At 46.5% G+C, this 23,421-nt stretch overlaps 1 protein-coding gene across 2 annotated transcripts in view; it reads left to right on the top strand.

Moving 5' to 3' along the window:
* The window catches only part of LOC144000371 (uncharacterized), a 70,992-nt gene that overhangs the window by 33,621 nt on the left and 13,950 nt on the right, over positions 1–23,421 (top strand). For both annotated transcript variants that reach the window (XM_077494171.1, XM_077494170.1), the window contains exons 6-9: positions 846–1,019; positions 7,336–7,986; positions 14,077–14,253; positions 18,450–18,520. In XM_077494171.1, the coding sequence (XP_077350297.1) occupies positions 846–1,019; positions 7,336–7,986; positions 14,077–14,253; positions 18,450–18,520 (1,073 nt within the window). The remainder of the gene's footprint in view (positions 1–845; positions 1,020–7,335; positions 7,987–14,076; positions 14,254–18,449; positions 18,521–23,421) is intronic.

Here is a 23,421-nt window from a genome sequence, read left to right as displayed (position 1 = left end):
CTGAAATTCGCCGCAAAACGACCGCCGGGCGAACTGTTCGCCCATCACTAGTGATGGCACTGAAGGCAGCACTTTTTAGTGAAGAAGCAGCTCTGCAGGGTCATAACAGAAAGAGAAGGGCGCCTCTAAGTGAAGTGGTTAAAAGATTTATTACAGGTACAATCGGATTAAAAACACTTACAAGAAAGTAAGAGGTCATAGGCATATAGTGATTGATCCTCCTGCGGATCGCTGTAATCCTCGCTTGTCTGGGGGAGAGAAAGCCGTTCTGCAGCTGTCCGAGTCTCTGGTGACATGGATTGGTGAGGAGGTGAAGATGTGATGAGGTGGCCCGGGTTCAGGAACCAAGATGGAATGGCCGCTGTAACATCAGGTGAAGGTGGTGGGTGGTAACGCGTTTCAGAGCATGCGCCGCCAACCACACCTTCACCTGATGTTACAGCGGCCTTTCCATCTTGGTTCCAGAACCCGGGCCACCTCATCACATCTTCACCTCCTCACCAATCCATGTCACCAGGGACTCGGACAGCTGTAGAACGGCTCTCTCTCTCTCTCTCTCCCCCCCCCCCAGACAGGCAATGACTACAGTGTTCCGTATTAGGACTAATTATTATATGCCTATGACCTCGTCCTATCTGGTAAGTGTTTTTAATCCCATTGTACATGTAATAAATTTCGTATCCACTGCACTTAGAGGTGCCTTTCCCTTTCCTTTATGACCCGCCGGAGCTCCCAGACCAGGTGTTCCATTTTGATTAAAATTGAGCTTGCATGCTAATGACTTTGTTTTTGTTTGTTATTTCCTTATAAATATAATGAAATCAAATTTTTTTTCTCTATTCCAGGAAGAGAAAACGTGATTGTGGTAGCTGATGACCTGAGCGGCGAGTCTGCAGATAAGGAACATATACTGACACGCCAGCCCAGTATATATACCTATGCCAAGGATTTGTTCCTATTTACAGAAAACAAGAAATACACAGACAGTCTAAAGACAATAAAAGAAATGATACAGAAACGTAAGTTCTAACATAAAATCATTCATACTGTTTATATACAGTGTCCTCCATCCTACTACCAGAATATCTCACCTGCTCTACTCTATGATAATGGGAACAATAGGGATGAATGCAGCATTTTCAGCAGGAGCGATTACGATGCAAGATTTACAATTGTTGCTTGAAAATAAAAACAACTTTCGCATTTTGCTTTGTAAATTGTTCTTTATATTTTGGGGATATTTTTACATATGTTATGTAGTAGACATGTGCACTGCTGAAAAATGTATTTGTTTTCATTTTTATTTCATTCATTTTTTTTTTTTTCGGAATTTGGTAAATTCGGAAATTCTGGAATTTGAAAATCCAAATTTTTGAATTTACAAGTTTCCCAATTTTCTCATTTCCGATTTTTTAGAAAATTCGGAATTAAAAAATCCAAAAATTTGAAAATCCGAAAATAAAAATTAAAACCCGTCAATTTAAAAAAGCAAAGTCTGAAAATTTGAAATAATACCTAACTAATAACTAACTATTAAATTATAGGTATTGGAATTTCCTTTCAAATTTGGCTGTTAGTGAACGTAACGAATACAAATTTATCTGAAGTTATTGACTAACGAATGTTGCATATAAACAAATGGAACGGAACAAATTAATAATAAATATTGATAATAACGTTTTTATTATTATTAATTTGTTACATTACATTCATTTAGCTGCGGCATTTGTTATATTGGATAATTTGTAACTTTGAAAAAATTTGTATTTGTTAAGTTCACTAACAACCAAATTTTGAAAGGAAATTACCTATAATTTAATAGTTAGCAATAGTTAAGTTATTATCAGTTAGTTATTATTTCAGATTTTCGGGTTTTCAAATTTTGGGGTTTTTGTTCTCTCAGATTCTCTTCAGATTTTCATTCTTATTTCTGAGTTTCGTAATATCGAAAATTTTAGGAAAATCTGTAATTTCATAAATTCTAAATTTCTGTTAAATTTCATAAATTTAACATTTTGGAAATTTAAAATTTTGGAAATTTCCGAATCTTCAAAATTTAAATTTCCGAAACTTTGAAAATTTGGAATTCGAAACTTGGAAATCAGAACATTTCAAAAGTCTGAAATTCGAAAATCCGTAAATGATGAAATTTTGGAATTAATTAATTTGCTGAAATTTGGTAAACCATGAATTCGGGACTAAACTAATTGGCACATGTCTATTATGTAGCACCCTCCTAGTGTAGAGTAGGCTGCTAGGTAAACTTAAGGGGTTGTAAAGGTAAATGTTTTTTCACCTTAATGCATTCTATGCATTAAGGTGAAAAAACATCTGACAGTGTCGGCGCCCCCAGCCCCCCCATTCTACTTACCTCACCCATCGAAAGTCCTGCGCTCGCCCTCGACATCCTTTCCACCGTTCAGCCTGGCCGCTGATTGGCTGGAGTGGATGGATGGAAAGCAGCGCAGCCATTGGCTCGCGCTGCTGTCAATCACATCCACTGACGTGGAGCGCCGGGGGCGGGGCCGTGTGATACAGCGAGCGGCTATAGTCGCCGGCTGTATCACGGGAGCGTGCCCGCAGATGCTTCTCACCATGCGAGGGAGCTCACATGAACGTGAGAAGCACCTGCGGGAGGAAACAGAGACAGCCGCCGAGGGACCCCAGAAGAGCAGGTTCGGGGCCACTCTGTGCAAAATGAGCTGCACAGTGGAGGTAAGTATAACGTTTGTTATTTAAAAAAAAAAAAAATTCACTTTACAATCCCTTTAGTTTGGCTCCCCTGTAATCAGTAGAGTAGGGGTTGATTACTTAGGGCTGCTCATTGTTTCACACAGGCTGCTGCTCTGTTGCCTCCCCTTCTTTTAGAGTACAGGTGTCCAACTGCAACCCTCCAGCTGTTGCCAATTACATGTCCCATGAGGCATTGCAGGGCTAACCATTACAAGCATGACTCCCAGAGGTAGAGGCATGATGGAACTTGTAGTTCTGCAACAGGTGGAGGGCCGCCCATTTGACACTCTTCTTCTAGAGGATTCTAGAAACATAGTGGGATGAAGTATAGGGCATGTGTTACCGGCCTCAAAATGTGAATTAAGAGAGCCGATGATTGTAGACGCAATGAGATAAGGTGATCAGCTTGGCGTGGACTGCAAAGAATCACACAAACAGCATGAGATATGACCACTGACTTTATGGCTGGAAGTAGTTTAATTTTACATAACAATACATCTTTTACATTTTATAGTCACATGTTTATAACCATTAACAATATATATAATACCGATTTTAACTAAAGTATTTTAAAACGTAGTTATAACAATGAACATTACTATATTTTAATAACATATATATCCCTGTTATTCAGTGTTATAGATAATTATCTTTATCTCTCTGGTACACTTTAAGTGTGCAATAATCATACTGGCAATGTATTGCTTTAATACAAATATTATCATGGTAGTATTCTTTTTTAACCACTAGATGGTGCACATTGCATGTCTGTATGATGCAATACATAAGCTTTACATACAATAGGTTTTTCTATATTAAATAACAGAAAACATGTGCTTCTATAAATCTATGCCATTTTCAATAAATCAGGTTTAAATATACCTATTTAGAAAGGTTTAGTGCTTATCATAGACATTTGTTCTGACTAATGCAGTATTTTCATGTTCTTATGCACTTTTCACTTGTTTCTGACACATGCTGTTCTACACTTCTAATTACAGCAAAACTATAGCATAAAATCTGCTGAGACTTTTTCTGCATCTGCTCAAGATGTTTAGGAATCTTTCTATCACAGGTTAATACAGATTAGGAACGATTTAGAGTACATACCTGCAAAGAATCACACAAACAGCATGAGATATGACCACTGACTTTATGGCTGGAAGTAGTTTAATTTCCAGTCACATGGTGTGTGGCCTTATATAGACTCTGTTTGTGTACCTTCTCTGCCATCTACTGGTTATTAATAGAATAGAAGGGAGATATAAAAAAAAAAATGAATATGTACTTTGCTTTGGGGTGTCTGTTTTGTGACCATATAAACCCCAGTCCGTCACACATGCAGCCTAAATATGGGACTCGGGCGGTGTGCCAGTAGGTGGTGAGTAAGACCATAAATAGTCTAAGGCCTGATCTAGCAAGATACGGGGTTCCTGGGTCCAGTTGTGCAGGAGGAGCCAGTGCAGGGGCTCTGTTCTTGATGCAGGATCCTAGAGGAAGTCTTCTGGAAGACACAGAGGTCTCAGGTAGGTTTATCTAGGGGGCCTATTTGCAAATCCATGTCCAGAGATCAAGGTTTGGAGAAGCTCACCAGAAAAAGCCAGGAGGAAGTTGATGGGAAAGAGTCCAGCTGTCCTGTGGAAGATGATCCAGGTGCTGAAGAATAGTGACTGTCTGCAGCTTTTAACTCTGGATAGGAGTACAGGTCAGCAACAGCATAGAAATCCAGTGGGACATTTATTTTTGCGCAGTGCAGCCAGATGTTGAGGAATCCTCAAGTTTTTCAGTTTTACAGTTTGTTGGGGTATCCAATGCTCCTATCCAAGGTCATTGTTACCAATAAAAAACAGAAAACAAAAAGAAACCCCTAGATTGTTCTTTGGTCTCTCTGCCTCCCCCCACCCCAAAGCACCTTGTCCCCATGTTGAACCCTGGACTGTGGCTGTCTGGGACTGTGGGCGGGGGGGGTATCAGACTCCGGGAAGCCCCCTTTTAACAAGGAGGCCCCCAGATCCCTGCCTCCCCCCCCCATGTGAATGGGTATCGGGTACACCGTACCTCTATCCATTCACCAAAAAAGTGTCAAAAAGTAAGAACCACAGCAAAAAATTTTTCTAACAAATCCTTTATTCAAAAATAAAAAAAATAGTATTACTCAATGTAAATCCAGCATCAATCACGACAGCCACTGGACCTGAAAAAATTGAAAAAATAAACGCTCCTGGGAGACCTCCTGCCATCTGCCCACTCTGCACTTTGACAGTTATTATATAGGCAAGGGGCGGGGCCACCGGGGTTACATCACCCCCTTCTGACATCACATGACTGGGTGGACCCTACGCTGTATTTTTTTTTACTTTTTTTATTGCCGGGCAAATGCTGGCATTCTTTATCTTTACATAGAATTTTAATCGGTCGATCGTTTTTCAACCAATCTGAATTCTAATCTTTCTGAAAAATTAGAATTCATTAGAAAATGAATAACCAAAGCAAATTTTTATTGATTTTGTCTAAATTCGGTACTATTTCATTACATACACCCGGATTTTAGAATAACCAAAAATTCATCCAAATTTGTATTGGGACCGAAACGCATTGCACGTGTCTAGACTGCTCGCTTTGGCTTGCCACAGCCACGCAGAATAAGAAAAATTGACTGCACTGCCCTGTAAAGCTGCTTAAACCATTTTATTCCATCACCGCTCTAAATGAAGACAGCACATCAGCATATAGCTCCCTGCTCCTAATGGGCAGACGCTATTATTTTTTCAAATTTAGTTGTCTGAAGCTGCAGTTGGCTCAGGCTAATTTTTCCTAAATGTTCTGGCTTTCCGTACCAGTCCAGCTGGGCTGCACTCGTTCCCACTTGACCATAGATGTCGCTGTCACCGCCGCTATGGAAATGCAGCAGGCTGAATGTATTGAATACCACCTCTTGCTCAGCAATAGCTCAGTGGGAGTGTCTTCCCTGCTGTGCATTCTGGGAGAGGGTATTTAAGGTACCGACACCATTTTTGGTGGTTCTTTTGCGGGGCCCGCTATCCCGACCTCATGGCCCTCCTGGCCTGGGGTCTGTGTCGCATGGTCCTGCTCCTCGGGGCTGGCTGGTCTGAGGCTCTGCAACTGAGAGAGTAGGCCCAGAAAAGTCTTGGGCCCTACTGATCCAGGGGTGGTCCTGCACTGTCTTGCCTGCACTGAGAAGCCAAGAAAACTGAGGATCCAGGGGAGGACTTTTCTGGTAGAGGACTGAGCGCAAGGCTGGTGTCTCTGGAGGAGTCTGGAAACATGGTCCTGCGCCTCGGGGCTGGCTGGTCCTAGGCTCTGCAACTGAGAGAGTAGGCCCAGAAAAGTCTTGGGCCCTACTGATCCAGGGGTGGTCCTGTGCTGTCTTGCCTGCAGGGAGAAGCCAAGAAAACTGGAGGATCCAGGGGATGACTTTTCTGGTAGAGGACTGAGCGCAAGGCTGGTGTCTCTGGAGGAGTCTGGAAACTCATTTAGAGGATGCAACCCAGATCAACACCCATACAGTTTCGCCGGGTCAGCTGAAAGAATCTGGTACTGTATGGTAGTTCATCTAAACTCTCAAGATTTTTTAAGTTTAATTCACAAGTCTGTGGCAGAGACTTTGTTGAGCATCTCATCGGCTGCTAGGTCAAGTGAGAGGGGCCTATCCGGTGATTGCTGGATCCAGTCTGTGGAGCTGTTTGACCTCTGGATCTGACCGATACCTCTAATCCGCATTTACCAGGTGCCTGAACTCCCCCTTTATCCTCTGACCCCCTATTGAAGGACTTTTGTGCTTATCCTGAATAAATGTTAAAAAAAGGACTAATGCCGTGTACACATGACCAGACTTTCCGAGGGACTAGGTCCGGCGGTCTTTCCGACAGACTTTCGGCGGAGTTCTGACGGACTTTCCGAATGAACGGACTTGGCCACACACAATCACACCAAAGTCCAATGGATTTGAAAGTGATGACATACGACCGGACTAGAATAAGGAAGTTCATAGCCAGTAGCCAATAGCTGCCCTAGCGTCGGTTTTTATCCGTCCGACTAGCATACACACGAACGGATTTCTCGGCCCGGTGGAGTTCCGGTGGAAACATTTAAAACATGTTCTATTTCTAAAGTCCGCCGGATTTTTGGCAAGCAAAGGTTTGATGGAGCCCACACAAGATCGAATTGTCCGACGGACTCGTTCCGTCGGACCTTTGCTGTCAAAAAGTCCGGTCGTGTGTACGCGGCATTAGTGTCAGATTCAACATCATTTGGGCTACTTTCCAACGGGACCCCTGAGACGGAGAGGAGAGCAGGTGAGGTAACGGTAGGCCCAAATAAAACCAGCAGCTCCTTCGGGGGTCAGTGCTACAAACATAACAGCAGTTACTCTGTGTATTGTGTTGAAATGTTGCCTTCATCTGGAGCGGTGATGGAATAAAATTATTTAAGCAACTTTACAATGGTTTGCAGCCAATTCTTCTGATTAATTTGCACCAGATGGACTAACCAATGATTTCATGACTTTTGAAGGACATAAGAGAATTAAATTATAGATAGAGTTAATTAATTTTTCCACCTTTCTTCTTTCTTTTTATTCAGGTCAAGCCAAACACAATGGCCCAGACATAGAACATCAAGCAGGACCTTCCAGAGAAAGGGAATCTTCCAATAAAAATCCTGGATATTCTGTTGATGGGCATGAGAACAGAATAACACCAGACCAAGGGCACACCTGGGACCCCTCACCTTCCCATTCAGGGTCTTTTAGCCATAAGACAAAATCTCAGGAAAGCTATAATACAGGACCAGAATCCAAGAGACCCGAGAAATTATTGACCAGAGGGCAAACCAATTCCATAGAACAAAAACATGATCAGCCAAGATTTTCCAAGTCAGGTGATATGGAAAATAGTGACATCGTAAAGAATGGTAAAGGGCAATTTGCATGGATTACCACACTAATTAAGCCAAGTCAGTCACCACCTCCTTCATATCAGATCGGTATCTTCTCGAGGTCGGCAGAAAGTAATTACGCATGGCTTATCAGCAGTCTGAAGGCAGATGGTCGCATGAGATCGCTTGAGATCAAGTCAGTCTACATAACTAATGATTATAAAACATTCCGTTCAGGACTGCAAACCTGCCGGTTCGCCATTCTGTATCACACAAAAAAGCATGGAAGACTCAACATCACTGACGTCGCACATTCCTTGTACAATGAAGAGCTCCAGGACATGTCAAATCTCCTTGGTGAGTGCTCATTATCCTAGCAAAGATTTAAGTGTGTTTTCACCTCTGGGTCCCTCATGTCTGTCCAACCTTCAAAATCCGCAGGTCATTATAGCAGAAATAAAGTGTACATATTTTTTAATGCCAACACTCTACAATTGCAAGTTCAAAATTGTGCATGCTTCCATATTTGTAAGCTCTAACGAGCAGGGCCCTCTGATTCCCCCTGTCTTGAATTGTATTGTATTGTAATGTCTACCCTAATGTTGTAAAATATCGGCCCTATATAAATCCTGTATAATAATAATAATAATAATAATACTTGCTAATCTATGTTACCATTTTATTACCCATATTTCATATTATCCATAGGCCATGTTTCTACGTTTTAGAGGGAAGTGATGATGGTGGTGCTACCATCTGAAGGAAGTGATATAATCATGCCCTCGCTGGAAGTTCTCCATAGGGACTTCCTTCATTTTTTTGTTTGAAACCCAACGTGTAATAGGTTGATTTTATCCCTCTCTGATCCTCTCTCTTGTGCTCTTTTATCAGCCAATTGTTTTACTAAATCCCGCTGTCAATCAAATGAGAAGGGAGGACACCGAGTAAAAATGTTTATGTGCAAAGGATGGTCCCTTTATGAAATTCTACCATCAGTATATACAGTCTAATGAGAGAGCCAAGCGCACAAAGGTCCAAGACTCCAGAATCATGATAGGAAAATTAGTCCACAGCAGGGAAACACAAAATAGTCAATGTATTTCAGGGTCAGGGGGTCAAGGGTCAGGGGTCAGGCAAACCCCTCCTTCATCAAGGTTTAGGTTTGCATTTGGTAGGACTCTTAAGATTACATCATTAGCCCTTGTACACACGGTTGGAGATTCCGTCGGAATGTGTCCTATCGGACCATTTTGTCGGATATTCCGACTGTGTGTGGTCTCCATCAGACTGTTTCCATCGGAATATCCGACGGACCAAGTTTTCCAACTTGCCGGTAAAATTTTCAGACAAAATGCTCCAATCGGACATACTCCGATCATGTGTAGCCTACTCTGACGGACAAAGTGCCACGCATGCTCAGATCAAATTCCTAGACCAAAGCTATTGGCTACTTGCCTGAGCGTAGTCCCGTCGTAACGAAATAACGTCATCACGTTATGTACAATCGGATTTTCCGACAACTTAGTCCAACCGTGTGTATGCAACATGACTTCCTGACCTCTTCCGGAAGTAATCCGTCGGAATTACTCCGATGGGTTTGGTTGTCGGAATCTCCGACCGTGTGTACAAGGGCTTAGAGTTAATTCACAATGGTGTGAAGGTTGAAGAACACCTTGAATCTGTAAAAACCAGTCAACCTTCCCTTCAAAGGCTAGAAGAGTAGTAGTCAAAATATTAGGCCTGAGGTCTGTCTTCTCCAGCAGCGTTGGAGCTCAGGATGTGAACATGGAATCCTCAGAGGATAACACAAGGGTACAATAATCAGCAGGGGAAATGTTAGGTATGGCAAAGTGTCCAAGTGTATTATGTTACTAGCAGGCAGGGGAGGATTTGGGCATGAGTCCGCTCATCAGGTCCTGAGGACAGCTGACGTTCACATCGATGCATCGTCTGTTCACCATCCAGCAGGGAGCTGGATGCGATGGTTCAGTCAGTTGTGGATTCATTGTCCTGCGCTGTCACCCACTGTGCTGTCCCCCAAATGTCAGCAAGGGGCACAGAAGGTCTCTGGCGTGGCGATGTGCAGTAGGTCCTCTTGGGCAGGAACAGAGGTGGCACCTGGCGCTGAAGTAGACTGCAACTCCCACAGCTGGGCTGCGGGACTGGTGCCAGGGCCGTTTTTAAGGCAGGGCAAAAGGGGCAGCTGCCCGGGGCCTTGTCATTGTTGTGGGGCCCAAAGCAGCTGCCTCACACTTGCCAAATATCCTGGTTTAAATCCCCTTGTCCCTTGAAGTTTTAGTCCCGTACTATGTCCTGATATCTCAGTGTGAATTGCTGCTACTAAAGCTCTGCCCTATTGTGGTGTACAGATGATTTACATGTAAATTACCGGAATTCATATGTAAATAGAGGTGGACGGCAGCATTGATATGTATATAATGCCCCCCTGAGGTCATATCCACAGTAATCTCTAGCAACCAATCAACAAGCAAAAATCATGTGCTGTAACCTCTAGCAACTAATCAGTGAGCCGTAATATGTGCTGTACCTTTGGCGACCAGTCAGTGAGCGATAATGATACATTGTAACCACTGGCAACCAGTCAGTGAGCGGTAATGATACACTGTAACCTCTGGCAACCAGAGCTACTAGCTGCTATTTATTGTCTGTCTCAGGTGTCAGAGCAGGTGGAGAGCGAAACTGCATGGGGGGAGGGGCCCCAAGAAAATTTTTGCCCAGGGTCCAATCAATATTAAAGACGGCCCTGACTGGTGCTCACGCAATGGATCCCAAAAAGAAGAGAGTGCGGGTCTGCTGGGAGACTCCTTTATATCTTCTCTCGTAATTCTCCCCTGGAGAGGGTGGCTTGCTGCTAGATGTAGTTTGCAAAGGATCATAGCTGTGCAGAAGACTACAAATTCCACAATGCTCTCCTTCAGAGCTCAAGAGTGTGATGCAGATAACCTGAGCCGAGCACTAGAGGGGACCAGGAGTAGCCTGCAGTGGTGGAGATAAAGTCTGCTACTTCATATTACAGTGGTCTGCTCCCAATTACAGGTGTACTGATATTACTGTTTACAGTTTGCATTGTTTAGGATAATGTGATCAAGCTCTTACCTGATTTTGTGTGGTATAAATTCTGTGTGAATTTACAATAAAGTCAGTTCTAGTTTGCACCTAAGCTAGTGCCCTCTAGTTTTTGGATGCAATATTCAGTTATAATATCTGGTTACAGAGTGGAGGAAGCTGTATCTTGATGGGGGCACCCTGGCTTGGTGCCATGTGGTCCAGTTCCAGCTACCAAGCCGGGGCAGGTGCGATCTAAGCACAGCAGATAAGTACTTGCGGTTGGCAGCCTGGCAGAGTGGTTCAGTGACAGTCAGGGTTCAATATTTGGAGGATAATTAGGGTCAAATCTGCGGTCAAAAGGCAAGCAGAGTTCAGAGGGTATTCCAAAGTCCAATCTGAGGCTGATAACATGGAAATTCAAATTAGAAGGCAGGGTGGGGATCAAGTGAAGTTATAGACCAAGGTACGGGAACGAGGCAGGTAAACAAGGAGCTTGAAACATGTGTTGCAGACACTATTACAAGCATGACACTAATGGGGCGTACAAACGATTGGATTTTCCAATGGGAAATGTTGGATGTGAGCCCATTGGCGGTAAATCCGACCATGTGTATGCTCCATTGGACATTTGTTGTCGGACTTTCCGCCAACAAATGTTGGCATGCTCACAAATTTTCCGCCAACAAATGTGTGTTGTCAGACTTTACGATCATGTGTACATAAGTCCGTTGGACAAAAGTCCAAAGTACAAACATGCATGCTCGGAAAGCAAGGACGAGCCGCAAGTGCTCAGTCTTGTAAAACTAGTGTTCGTAATGGAGATATCACGTACGTCTTGTACGTCACTACGTTCGTAATTGGTGGTCAACATTTGTGTGACCGTGTGTATGCAAGACAAGTTGGAGCCAACACCCTTTGAGCAAAATTCCACGGTTTTGTTGTCAGAAAAGTCTGATCGTGTGTACGAGGCTTTAGGACTTGGTAAGCTTAAAACAGGTTTGGTCTCCAACCAGAGAATGTGTCTACAACAATCACCCTACAGGTGAACAGTCAGACAGGGAGCAGCTCAGCCAAAACCAGTATGCTGGACTGAGACCAGTAGCTGCCAAGGAACAAGAGCTTTACACAAATACATGCTCTTGACGGACACTCTATTTAAAACCGCATATATGGTGATTCCCAACTCTGGGTTACCCCCCCCCCCCCCCCTCCCCTCTTCCCAATGGGTGTTTCTCTTTTGTGGAGAGCTGATAAACCAGAGCTATTGTGTACAGTAACAATCTGAATGAGCAACTAAAAATGTAATTTCCGGCGACCCGTCCCCACCTTTCTTTAGGCCAACATCTGTTACATCCCCTCGCTAGGGATGAGCTCGGTGTTCGATTCGAATGCATGTTCGCAGGGCCGTCTTTAAGGCAGGGCAAAAGGGGCAGCTGCCCTGGGCCCTGTCATTGTTGTGGGGCCCATAGCAGCTGCCTCATACTTGCCAACTATCCCAGTTTAAATTCCCTTGTCCCTTGAAGTTTTAGTTCTGTGCTGTGTCCTGATATCTCAGCGTGAATTGCTGCTAATAGTACTGCCCAGCTCTGCCCTATTGTTGTGTTCAGATGCAGACCCTGTGTTTACATGTAAATAACTGGAATTCATATGTAAATAACTGTGGCTGGCAGCATTGATATGTAAATAAAGGCGGCATACATATGTATAACATGCTCCCCTGCAGTGAGGAGATGATGTGCTGTAACCTCTAGCAACCAGTCAGTAAGCAGTATTGATATGCTGTAACCTCTGGCAACCAATCACAATTTCTGCCTAATCTGATACAGTAAACTGATTTTAAGTCTAGCTGCTATTTATTGTATGTCTCAGAGCAGGTGGAGAGTGAAATTGCATGGAGGGGCCCAAGAAAACTTTTGCCCAGGGTCCAATCAATATTAAAGACGGCCCTGCATGTTCGACTGGAACATCGGCTGTTCGTCTGTTTGGCGAATTCAGATCTTTGTGGACCGTTCACACCAAAGTTGTGTGGAACGAACGGCCCACAATGCACTGCGCCATCGCAGTGCATTGCTAGCTAGTGATTGGCCAAGCATGCACTATGACCCCGCATGCTTGGCCAATCACAGCACCGGCAGCGAGGAGAGCCATAATTGGCCACAGGCAGGGTGCCTGTGGCTAATTATAGCTCAGGGGGTTTAGTACACGCCCCACACTATACAAGGCTGCCAGCGCGGTGGCCTTGTGTAGTGTGTTGGCGTGCAGGGAAAGAGCTAGATAGGCAGGGACAGTGTGTTCTTTTCTCAGCCATCTGCAGGATTTAGTGGGTGCTGTGTGCCTCCAGTGCAGTATACACCTGTATCTACCCTTTATTGCTGTTGTTCTCTAATACAGCCATCTGCAGGAGTTAGTGGGTGTTGTGTGCCTCCAGCACAGTATACACCTGTATCTACCCTTTATTGCTAGTGTTCTCTAATACAGCCATCTGCAGGAGTTAGTTGGTGTTGTGTGCTTCCAGTGCAGTATACACCTGTATCTACCCTTTATTGCTGGTGTTCTCTAATACAGGCATCTGCAGGAGTTAGTGGGTGTTGTGTGCCTCCAGTGCAGTATACACCTGTATCTACCCTTTATTGCTGGTGTTCTCTAATACAGGCATCTGCAGGAGTTTGTGGGTGTTGTGTGTCTCTAGCGCAGTATACACCTGTATCTACCCTTTATTGCTGGTGTTCTCTAATACAGGCATCTGCAGGAGTTTGTGGGTGTTGTGTGCCTCCAGCACAGTATACACCTGTATCTACCCTTTATTGCTGTTGTTCTCTAATACAGCCATCTGCAGGAGTTAGTGGGTGTTGTGTGCCTCCAGCACAGTATACACCTGTATCTACCATTTATTGCTGGTGTTCTCTAATACAGCCATCTGCAGGAGTTAGTGGGTGTTGTGTGCCTCCAGTGCAGTATACACCTGTATCTACCCTTTATTGCTGGTGTTCTATAATAAAGGCATCTGCAGGAGTTAAAGTGGGTGTTGTGTGCCTCCAGCCCAGCACAATATACACCTGAAGATACCCCTTATTGCTGGTGTTGTCTGTTGCATAACTTGCATATTATCCTTTCGAAATCAAAAGTGCTCATTTCCAACCTTTGGGTCCCATAGACTTCAATAGGGTAGGAATTTTCAGTCCGTTCGAATGTTCTGGTGCGAACCAAACCGGGGGGGGGGGGGGGGGGGGGGTGTTCGGCTCATCCCTACCCCTCGCTAAAACGATTCAATATCCCAGACCAGGTGTTTTATTTGGTTTAAAACTGAGCTGCATGCTAATGACTTTCTTTTCTATTCCCTTGTGAGTATAATAAAACCTACTTTGTTCTCTATTCCAGGAAGAGAAAACGTGATTGTGGTAGTTGACGACTTGAAGAGCAACGAGACTGGAGATAAGGAGAGGATACTGAGAGAGCAGCCCAGAATTCATACCGATGCCAAGGATTTGTTCCTATTCACACAACATGAGAAATGCCGGAGGAGTCTGGAGACAATAAAAGACATTATACAGAGAAGTGAGTCTTCTGATAGAATCGCCCGTATGGTTTATATAACCAGTGTAAGGTTTGGGGTTAACTGAAGTGTAGCGCCCCCCGCCAGCGAGAACAGTCCACACAAATATTTCCTTTTCAGGGCCTGCTGGCCTACTTTTATTAACCATGTCAATACCGGGCACTTTTGCCCCTTCATGCCCAGGACAATTTTGAGCTTTCAGCGCTGTAGCATTTTGAATGACAATTGCGCGGTCGTGCTACACTGTACCCAAACTAAATTTTTATAATTTTGTTCCCACAAATAGATTTTCCTTTCGGTGGTATTCGATCACCTCTGAGGTTTTTATTTTTTGCTCAACAAACTAAAAAAGACTGAAATTTTTGGAAAGAAAAAGTTTTTCTTTAGTTTCTGTTATAACATTTTGTTTTGTCCTTCACTGAAGGGCACTGATAAGGTGACACTGATGGGCACTGATAAGGTGACACTGGTGGGCACTGATAAGGTGACACTGGTGGGCACTGATAAGGTGACACTGATGGGCACTGATAAGGTGACACTGGTGGGCACTGATGAGGAGGGACTGATATGTGGAATTGATGGGCACTGATAGTCGGCACTGATATGCAGCACTGATGGGCACTGATAGGTGCCACTGATGGGCACTGACAGATGGCACTGAAGGGCACTGACAGGTGGCATTGAGTACTGACAGGCAGCACTGACAGGTGGCACTGATTGCTATTGATAGGCGGCACTGATTGGCACTGACAGGTGACATTGATGGACACTAATAGATAGCACTGATGGGCAGCACTGATTTGGCAGGTACAGAGAGTCCCGGAGCAGAAGGAGAGGAAAGGATTGGCGTAGGGACGGCATGACAGGTGTGGACAAGCACAGTCATGCTTTCCAGAGAAAAAGTTGTCCCCTTTAAGAAAGGGGGAGTGGCCGAAGAAGGGGAGGCGCTCAAGTCAGGAAGCTATGAGGAAGGAAGGGGAGTGACGTCATTAGTGAGCGGCGGAGGAGAAGATTCCCACCCGCCCTCCCGAGTATAGTTAATTATAATAGGGGCAGTAAGGACAGCTTGTGCAGTGGTTGGGGCTTTGGAGGAGGAGAATATGGATGTTATATGCAGATATAACATGGTTGGTACCCATCTGTGGTATGGGGTTAACATGGTTGGTACCCATCTGTGGGATGGGGGTTAACATGGTTGGTACCCATATGTGGGATGGGGGTTAACATGGTTGGTACCCATCTGTGGGATGGGGGTTAACATGGTTGGTACCCATCTGTGGGATGGGGGTTAACATGGTTGGTACCCATATGTGGGATGGGGGTTAACATGGTTGGTACCCATCTGTGGGATGGGGGTTAACATGGTTGGTACCCATCTGTGGGATGGGGTTAACATGGGTGGTACCCATCTGTGGATGGGGGTGATCAGGTACCTTCCGGTTAACGAGGGGTTAACCAGGAAGGGGTAAAAGGTAGGTCACTGCGAAAGTTGAGTACCGTCTCCAGGTCCGGGGGCTTGCGACCGGAGGCCTAAAGTTAAAAGAAGTTTGGCGCAGTGACCAGTGGTGGGTGTTTCCCTCAAAAGACCCTAATAGTATATAAAAGTTGGTTAAGAGTTATTTAAAATGTTATTTAGTTAGTTGTTAATAAAAGGCCGTCAAGGCCATTTACTCCAAAATCTCGTCATGTCATTTGTGGGGGTTTTGGAGGGGTTAAATATTATGTTTAACGGGTGGCTGAAGTGACTGTGGGTTAGGTCCTTCACATGTCATGACAGGTGTTAATGCTGGGCATTGATTGGCACTGTGATGGACACTGGCACTATGGTGGGCACTGATTTGCACCGTGGTGGGCACTGATTGTCACTTTATTGGGCACTGGCAGGGGGTTGTGATGGGGCACGGACTGGGCACCAATTGGCACTTTGTGGGTGGCTGTGCTGATAATCAAAGTATTGATTGTCAGCACAGACCCCCCCCTCTGACAGGGAGAGCCACCGATTGGCTCTCCCTGTCAGCGAGAACCGAGAAATGGCGTTTATCGGCACTTCCTGGTTCTCGCGATGATCAGCTGTGATTGGTCACAGCTGATCACGTGGTAAGAAGCCTCTGACAGAGGCTTCTTATCACGATCGGAGATGTGGGGTGTCAAACCGACACGCCGCGCTCACGAACGCTGCGTGCCCCCGGGGTCGCGCGCCGGCATGTTATCCTGCTGGACGTCATATGATGCCCAGTCAGGATAACAGAACCACTTCCCACCCATCATTCTGTTATAGGCCGGGCGGGAAGTGGTTAAAGAAGATCAAACAAAGTTCCAGAAATTAAAACAAAACTTTTTTCCCTCGCAGGGGGTTTTCACCATCAGCGCCAAATAAAAGGATATTCAGCCTCAGTGTCGGGACAAGGTCACCCAGAGCCCGGGGCAAACATGCCAAACTGCTTCCCCCAGCCCCAAGGTGCATGAGCATTATGTGTCATCAAAAATCCCCCCAAAACAAAAAAACAAACAAATTGAGCACTAATCTTTTTCACCCCCCCAGTGCAAATCTGCTCCCCTGCTGAAATCCCCCTCCCAGCACAAATCTTAACCCCCATCCCCCAAATCCCCCCAATTCAAGTGCCTCCCCCCAAAAAAAATCACTCCTCCTAGCACAAATTATCTACCTCTAAAATTGCCCCTCCCAATAACCCCACTGCAAACCCCCCCCCCCCCCCTTTCTAGCACAAAGCGCCCCAATCATCCCTCCTAGCACAAAATCGTCTTCCCTCTGTTCCTCCTTCACCTACATTTTAGAATACCTCCAAATTTCCCCTCCTAGAACAATACTCCCTGCTGCCCCCCAATTCCCCCTTTCCAACACAAATCCCCTCCCACAATTTCCTTGTGGTGCCCCCCCCCTCACATAATACCACAGTGCCCAGGGCAGCTGCACCTCCTGCCCACCCCTTGTCCCGGCCCTGTTCAGCCTCCTGGCTTACACATGCAACATTGCACGCAAGAATACCAAGCCACCTGGCTCTCTTTAGCAGCAGCACCGCTGCTCAGGCTCTCACATGGAGCCCTCCTGACTTCTGTCAGCGACCTCAGGCTTGTGTCTCTGGCTTTCACAGTGCACACCTGGCACTCTCTGGCTTCTCCCTTGCAAGCCTTGACTCCTCGGGATGGTGGAGCCCAGAACCATGGTCAGGTGTCTACAAATAGCCCAGTCAGTGTGCTGGTGGCTCACAAAATCAGGACCCAGGACTGGGGATTTGATCCCACCCGGATCGCTGCGAAATCCCCGGCCTCCAGGTCCCAAAAAGGATTTTCTCAAATAATGAGGAAACTGAAAAGCCAGTTTCCTCCCAAATAAGCAAATTCCCTGGAGCCCCTCAACCTGCCTGGTTGAGAATTCATATATACACATATGCACTATATTACCAAATGTATTGGGACACCTGCCTTTACAAGCCTCCCAGTCTTAGTCCGTAGGCTTCAATGTGGAGTTGGCCCTTTGCCGCTATAACAGCTTCAACTCTTCTGGGAAGGCCGTCCACAAGGTTTAGGAGGGTGTCTATGGGAATGTTTGACCATTCTTCCAGAAGAGCATTTGTGAGGTCAGGCACCGATGTTGGGCGAGAAGGCCTGGCTCTCAGGCCGCGTACACACGGGCGGACTGTTCGCCCAACTTAGTCCGCTGAACAGTGTTTCGGCGGACAGTCCGCTCGTGTGTGGGCTTCAGCGGACAGTTTCAGCGAACAGTCTGCTGAACCAAGTTTTTCGGAATTTCCGTTAGAGTGTCCGCCGAAACTTGGTTTCAGCGGACAGTCCCCTCGTGTGTAGGCTTGTTCGACAAACTAAGTTGCGCGCATGCTCAGAAAGGATTTTCAAGGCGAAGGTTGCATTGCAGTGTATTGGACGTCGAATTTCTCGTCCCGTCGTACGTGCTGTATACGTCATCGCGCAAGGTTTCAGTGGACTGTTCGTTCGTCGTGTGTGGTCAAGTCCGTTCATGCAAATTTTGAGCGGACTGTTTCTCAAACTGTTTGAGGAACTTAGTTGAGTGAACAGTCCGCGCGTGTGTACGCGGCCTCAGTCTCCGCTCAAATTCATCCCCAACCTGAAGTGGTTAAACTTTAACATCATAGAAATCGTCCAATTTTTATTTGTTTGTTGAGGTGGTCGTGTTGTTGATCGATCTGTTTGTCCACATTAGGTGTGAGGAGATCTCAACGGGAGGAAAGCTCTGGAGGAATTTTTTCTATAACTTCAACAGGATCCAGATCTGTATGTATCGGACTTCATCCTTTTCATTTATAATGAGTGTGAACCGCATGAATATTGCAGCCATTTTTATCTTTCTTTTATTTAATTTTTTTTTTTTTTATATACAGTATTTCACAAAAGTAAGTACACCCCATCAATCACATTTTTGTAAATCTTTTCTTCTATCTTTTCATGTGACAACACTGAAGAAATGACACTTGTCTACAATGTAAAGTAGTGAGTGTACAGCTTGTATAACAGTGTAAATTTCCTGTCCCCTCAAAATAACTCAACACGCAGCCATTAATGTCTAAACCTCTGGCAACAAAAGCCAGTACAGCCCTAAGCCCACGTACACACGGTCGAAGATTTTGCCAACCAAATCCGTCGGATTTTGCCCGTCGGATTTAGTCTGACGGATTGTGTCCGAAACTGTTGCATACACACGGTCTGGCCAAGTTGTCGAAAAATCCGATCATTCAGAACGTGATTACGTAATTTCATTACGATGGGACTACGCTCAGGCTAGTAGCCAATAGCTTTGATGTAGGAATTTGATCTGAGCATGCGTGGCACTTTGTCCGATCAAAATGCTCTACACATGATCGGATTAGGTCCGTCCGGCCCAGTTGGTTGGGGAATATTTCCAACATGTTGGAAAATTGGGTCGGACGGAGATTTGGACGGAATCAGTCCAATGCATACCACACACAGTCGGATTATCTGACGACGTGGTCCGATAAGACTCATTCCGACAGATTCTCCAACCGTGTGTACAAGGGCTTAGTGAAAATGTCCAAATTGGGCCCAATTAGCCATTTTCCCTCCCCAGTGTCATGTGACTTGTTAGCGTTACAAGGTCTCAGGTGTGAATGGGGAGCAGGTGTGTTAAATTTGGCGTTATCGCTCTCACTCTCTCATACTGGTCACTGGAAGTTCAACATGGCGCCTCGTGGCAAAGAACTCTCTGAGGATCTAAAAAACTCAATACTGCTCTACATAAAGATGGCCTAGGCTATAAGAAGATTGCCAAGACCCTGAAACTGAGCTGCAAAGACCATACAGCAGTTTAACAGGACAGGTTCCACTCTGAACAGGCCTCGTCATGTTCGACCAAAGGAGTTGAGGTCACGTGATCAGCGTCATATCTGGAGTTTGTCTTTAGGAAATAGATGTATGAGTGCTGCCAGCATTTCTGCAGAGGTTGTAGGGGTGGGGGGTCAGCCTGTCAGTGATCAGACCATACGCCGCACACTGCATCAAATTGGTCTGTATGGCTGTCATCCCAGAAGGAAGCCTCTTCTAAAGATGATGCAGAAGAAATCCCGCAAACAGTTTGCTGAAGACAAGCAGACTAAGGAGATGGATTACTGGAACCATGTCCTGTGGTCTGATGAGACCAAGATAAACTTATTTGGGTCAGATGGTGACAAGCGTGTGTGGCGGCAACCAGGTGAGGAGGACAAAGACAAGTGTGTCTTGTCTACAGTCAGGCATGGTGGTGGGAGTGTCATGGTCTGGGGCTGCATGAGTGCTGCCGGCACTGGGGGGCTACAGATCATTGAGGGGACCATGAATGCCAACATGTACTGTGACATACTGAAGCAGAGCATGATCCCCTCCCTTCAGAGACTGGGCCGCAGGGCAGTATTCCAACATGATAACCACCCCAAACACACCTCCAAGATGGCCACATACGTTCGACTCGAACATCGGCTGTTCGCCCGTTTGGCGAAGTCCGAACGTTTTGGTCCGTTCGCGCCAAATTCATGTGGCGCTCACGGCCCACAATGCACTGCGATGGCACAGTGCATTGCTGGCTCATGATTGGCCAAGCATGCACTGTGACCCCGCATGCTTGGCCAATCACAGCGCCAGCAGCGAGGAGAGCCATGATTGGCCACAGGCAGGATGCCTGTGGCCAATCATAGTTCAGGCTGTGTAGTGCACGCCCCACACTATATAAGGCCGCCAGCGCGGCGGCCTTGTGTAGTGTGTTGGCGTCTGAAGCAGTGGATGTTCTGTGTACCTTCAACACAGTATACACAGATCGTTTTCGGACGATTTTCGATCTTGCTGTTGTGTAGTGGTTGTTGTCTGCGAGCCCTGACCGCAGTATACACCGCTATATTCACCTCACCTATATAGCTAGTGATCTATCTTTTATAATAGAGCTTGCAGTCAGTAGTGTTAGGAGATGCGTGCTGTCTGCGTGCTCTGTACCCAGTACACACCACTATATCCACCTACATAGCTGTTCTCTATTTGAGCCCAATTGCCATCTGCAGGAATTATTGGAAGTTGTGTGTGCCTCCAGCACAGCACAGTATACATCTGTATATACCCCTTTATCTCTGGTGTTCTATAATAAAGGCATCTGCAGGAGTTAGTGGGTGTTGTGTGCCTCTAGCACAATATACACTACCCAACTGCTTTTTTACCCAACTCCCTTCAGGCCATTACCATGTCTGGAAGGCCAGCAAGGAGAGGCAGACAGGTGCGAGCCGATAAAAGAGGGCAAGCAGGCTCTGTGTCTAGAGACAACAGTGCTGGTCGTGGACGCGGTGCATTGTCATCAGCACGTGGCCATGGGACACGCTTGTCCTTCTTTTCGGCAGCTGGACATGTTGAGCCGCAACATGCCAACGACTTGGTAGAGTGGATGACCAAGCCCTCTTCATCCTCCTCATCCTCTCTCACCCAGTCTCAGGGTACTAGCAAAGCAGCTGCCAACGCATCGCCTTCCCTCCTCTCAATGTCATCATCAGTGACTCCTTCCCTAGACCCACCACGTCCTCCTGAGGAGTCTCCTGAACTCTTTGAGCACAGTGTTGGGTACATGCTCCAGGAGGATGCCCAGTGTTTGGTGGGCTCTGATGATGATACTCAGCTAGAGGAAGGCAGTAGCGTGAATGCAGAGAGAGGGGATGCTCAAGAAGGACAGCAATCTGGCAGTCATGTTCCACAAGCTGCAGCATACTGCCAGGTTTGCTACAGCGATGAAGATGGAGGGGATGATGAGGGCACTGACTCCACGTGGGTGCCTGGTAGGAGAGAGGAGGAGGAGGAGGAGGAGGCACATGTCCAACGAGGCAGGATGCCCTCCGGGGGCCAGCTTAGGGGCAGCACACCGACTGAATCACACCGCAGAGCTCCGCCTGTGCAGGGCGCTGCCTCTGCACGTTATGCTAAAAGTTCTTTGGTGTGGGCCTTATTTGAGACGAGTGCATCAGATCGCACCGCTGCTATTTTCAACATATGTCTCAAGCGTATCTCACGTGGCCAAAACTTCAGCCGCTTGGGCACCACATGCTTGACCAGACATATGTTGACCTGCCATGCAGCTCGTTGGCAAGCGTACCTCAAAGACCCACACCAAAGAACAAAGCGGACCTCTCCTTGCTCCTCATCAGCTGGCATCTCCAACCCCACTAGACCTTCAGTCCTCTCTGAAACCTGCTCTGAAAGGAATAAAGGTGTAGAATTAGGTGTGTCACAGCCAAGTGCTTCCGAGCACTCTGCTAGCAGTACACCCACGTCCGATTATAGCAGGCAAATGTCCCTGCCCCAGCTGCTGGACTGGCGAAAGAAGTTTACTCCCAGCCATCCACATGCCCAGCGGTTGAATGCTAGCTTGGCTAAATTGCTAGCACTTCAACTACTGCCTTTTCAGTTGGTAGACTCGGCCCCCTTCCGTGAGTTTGTACAATGTGCGGTTCCTCAGTGGCAGGTCCCCAAACGCCACTTTTTCTCACGGAAGGCGATTCCAGCTCTCTACCGGCATGTGGAAGGCAATGTCCTTTCCTCGCTGGACAGGGCGGTCAGCGGTAAGGTGCATATTACCGCTGACTCATGGTCCAGCAGGCATGGACAGGGACGTTACCTGTCTTTCACTCTTGGGTCACTCTTCTGGAAGCTGGGAAGGATGCAGGACAAGGTGCAGTAGTGTTGGAGGTTGTTCCGCCACCACGCCTCCAAAATGCTACTATTGGTTGTGACACACCTCTCTCCTCCACCCCCTCCTCTTCTTCTTCCTCCATGGCCTCTTCCAGTGCTCTGTCCTCAGAACCAGCGGTGCTCCGTAGGCTTTCCAGGGGCTACGCAAGTACGCAGGCAAAACGATGCCATGCCGTGCTTGCGCTGGTTTATTTTGGGGACAGGAGCCACACTGGGGCGGATGTTTTGTCAGCTCTGCAGGGGCAGGCCGAGAGGTGGTTGACGCCACGCCAGCTTAAGCCAGGAATGGTGGTTTGCGACAATGGCACCAACCTCCTCTCCGCCCTCCGACAGGGAAAACTGACCCATGTGCCCTGTGTAGCTCACGTCCTTAACCTGGTGGTGCAGCGGTTCTTGGGCAGGTAACCAGGCTTACAGGATGTCCTGAAGCAGGCCAGGAAAGTCTGTGTGCATTTCCGCCGATCATTTAATGCCTGTGCTCGGCTGGCTGAGCTCCAAAAGGAGTTGAACCTGCCCAAGAACCGCCTTATATGTGACATGCCCACCAGATGGAACTCAACATTGGCCATGCTGCAGCGGCTGCACACGCAGCAGAGGGCCATCAATGAGTATCTGTGCGACTACGGCACCAGGACAGGGTCAGGGGAGCTCGGATTTTTCTCACCACGCCAGTGGGGCATGATCAGGGATGCATGCACTGTCCTGTCACCGTTTGAGGAGGCCACAAGGATGGTGAGCAGTGACAGTGCATGCATCAGTGACACTGTACCTCTTGTCCACCTCTTGGAGCATACGCTGCGTGGAATAATGGACAGGGCACTTGAGGCAGAACAGAGGCAGGAAGAGGAGGACTTCCTTGCCTCTCAAGGCCCCCTTTATCCAGACAGTGTTCCTGCTGTGCCACCCATCACACAGGAAGAGGATGAGGAGGAAGAGGAGGAGGAGGAGGATGATTGTGTCAGCAT

Source organism: Lithobates pipiens, unplaced genomic scaffold (genome assembly GCF_037356315.1).
Source record: "Lithobates pipiens isolate NorthernLeopardFrog02 unplaced genomic scaffold, aLitPip1_a1.2 Scaffold_22, whole genome shotgun sequence".
Lineage (NCBI taxonomy): Eukaryota > Metazoa > Chordata > Amphibia > Anura > Ranidae > Lithobates > Lithobates pipiens.
Note: the sequence above shows the minus strand (reverse complement) of the source record. Positions and strands in the feature narration are given on the sequence as shown.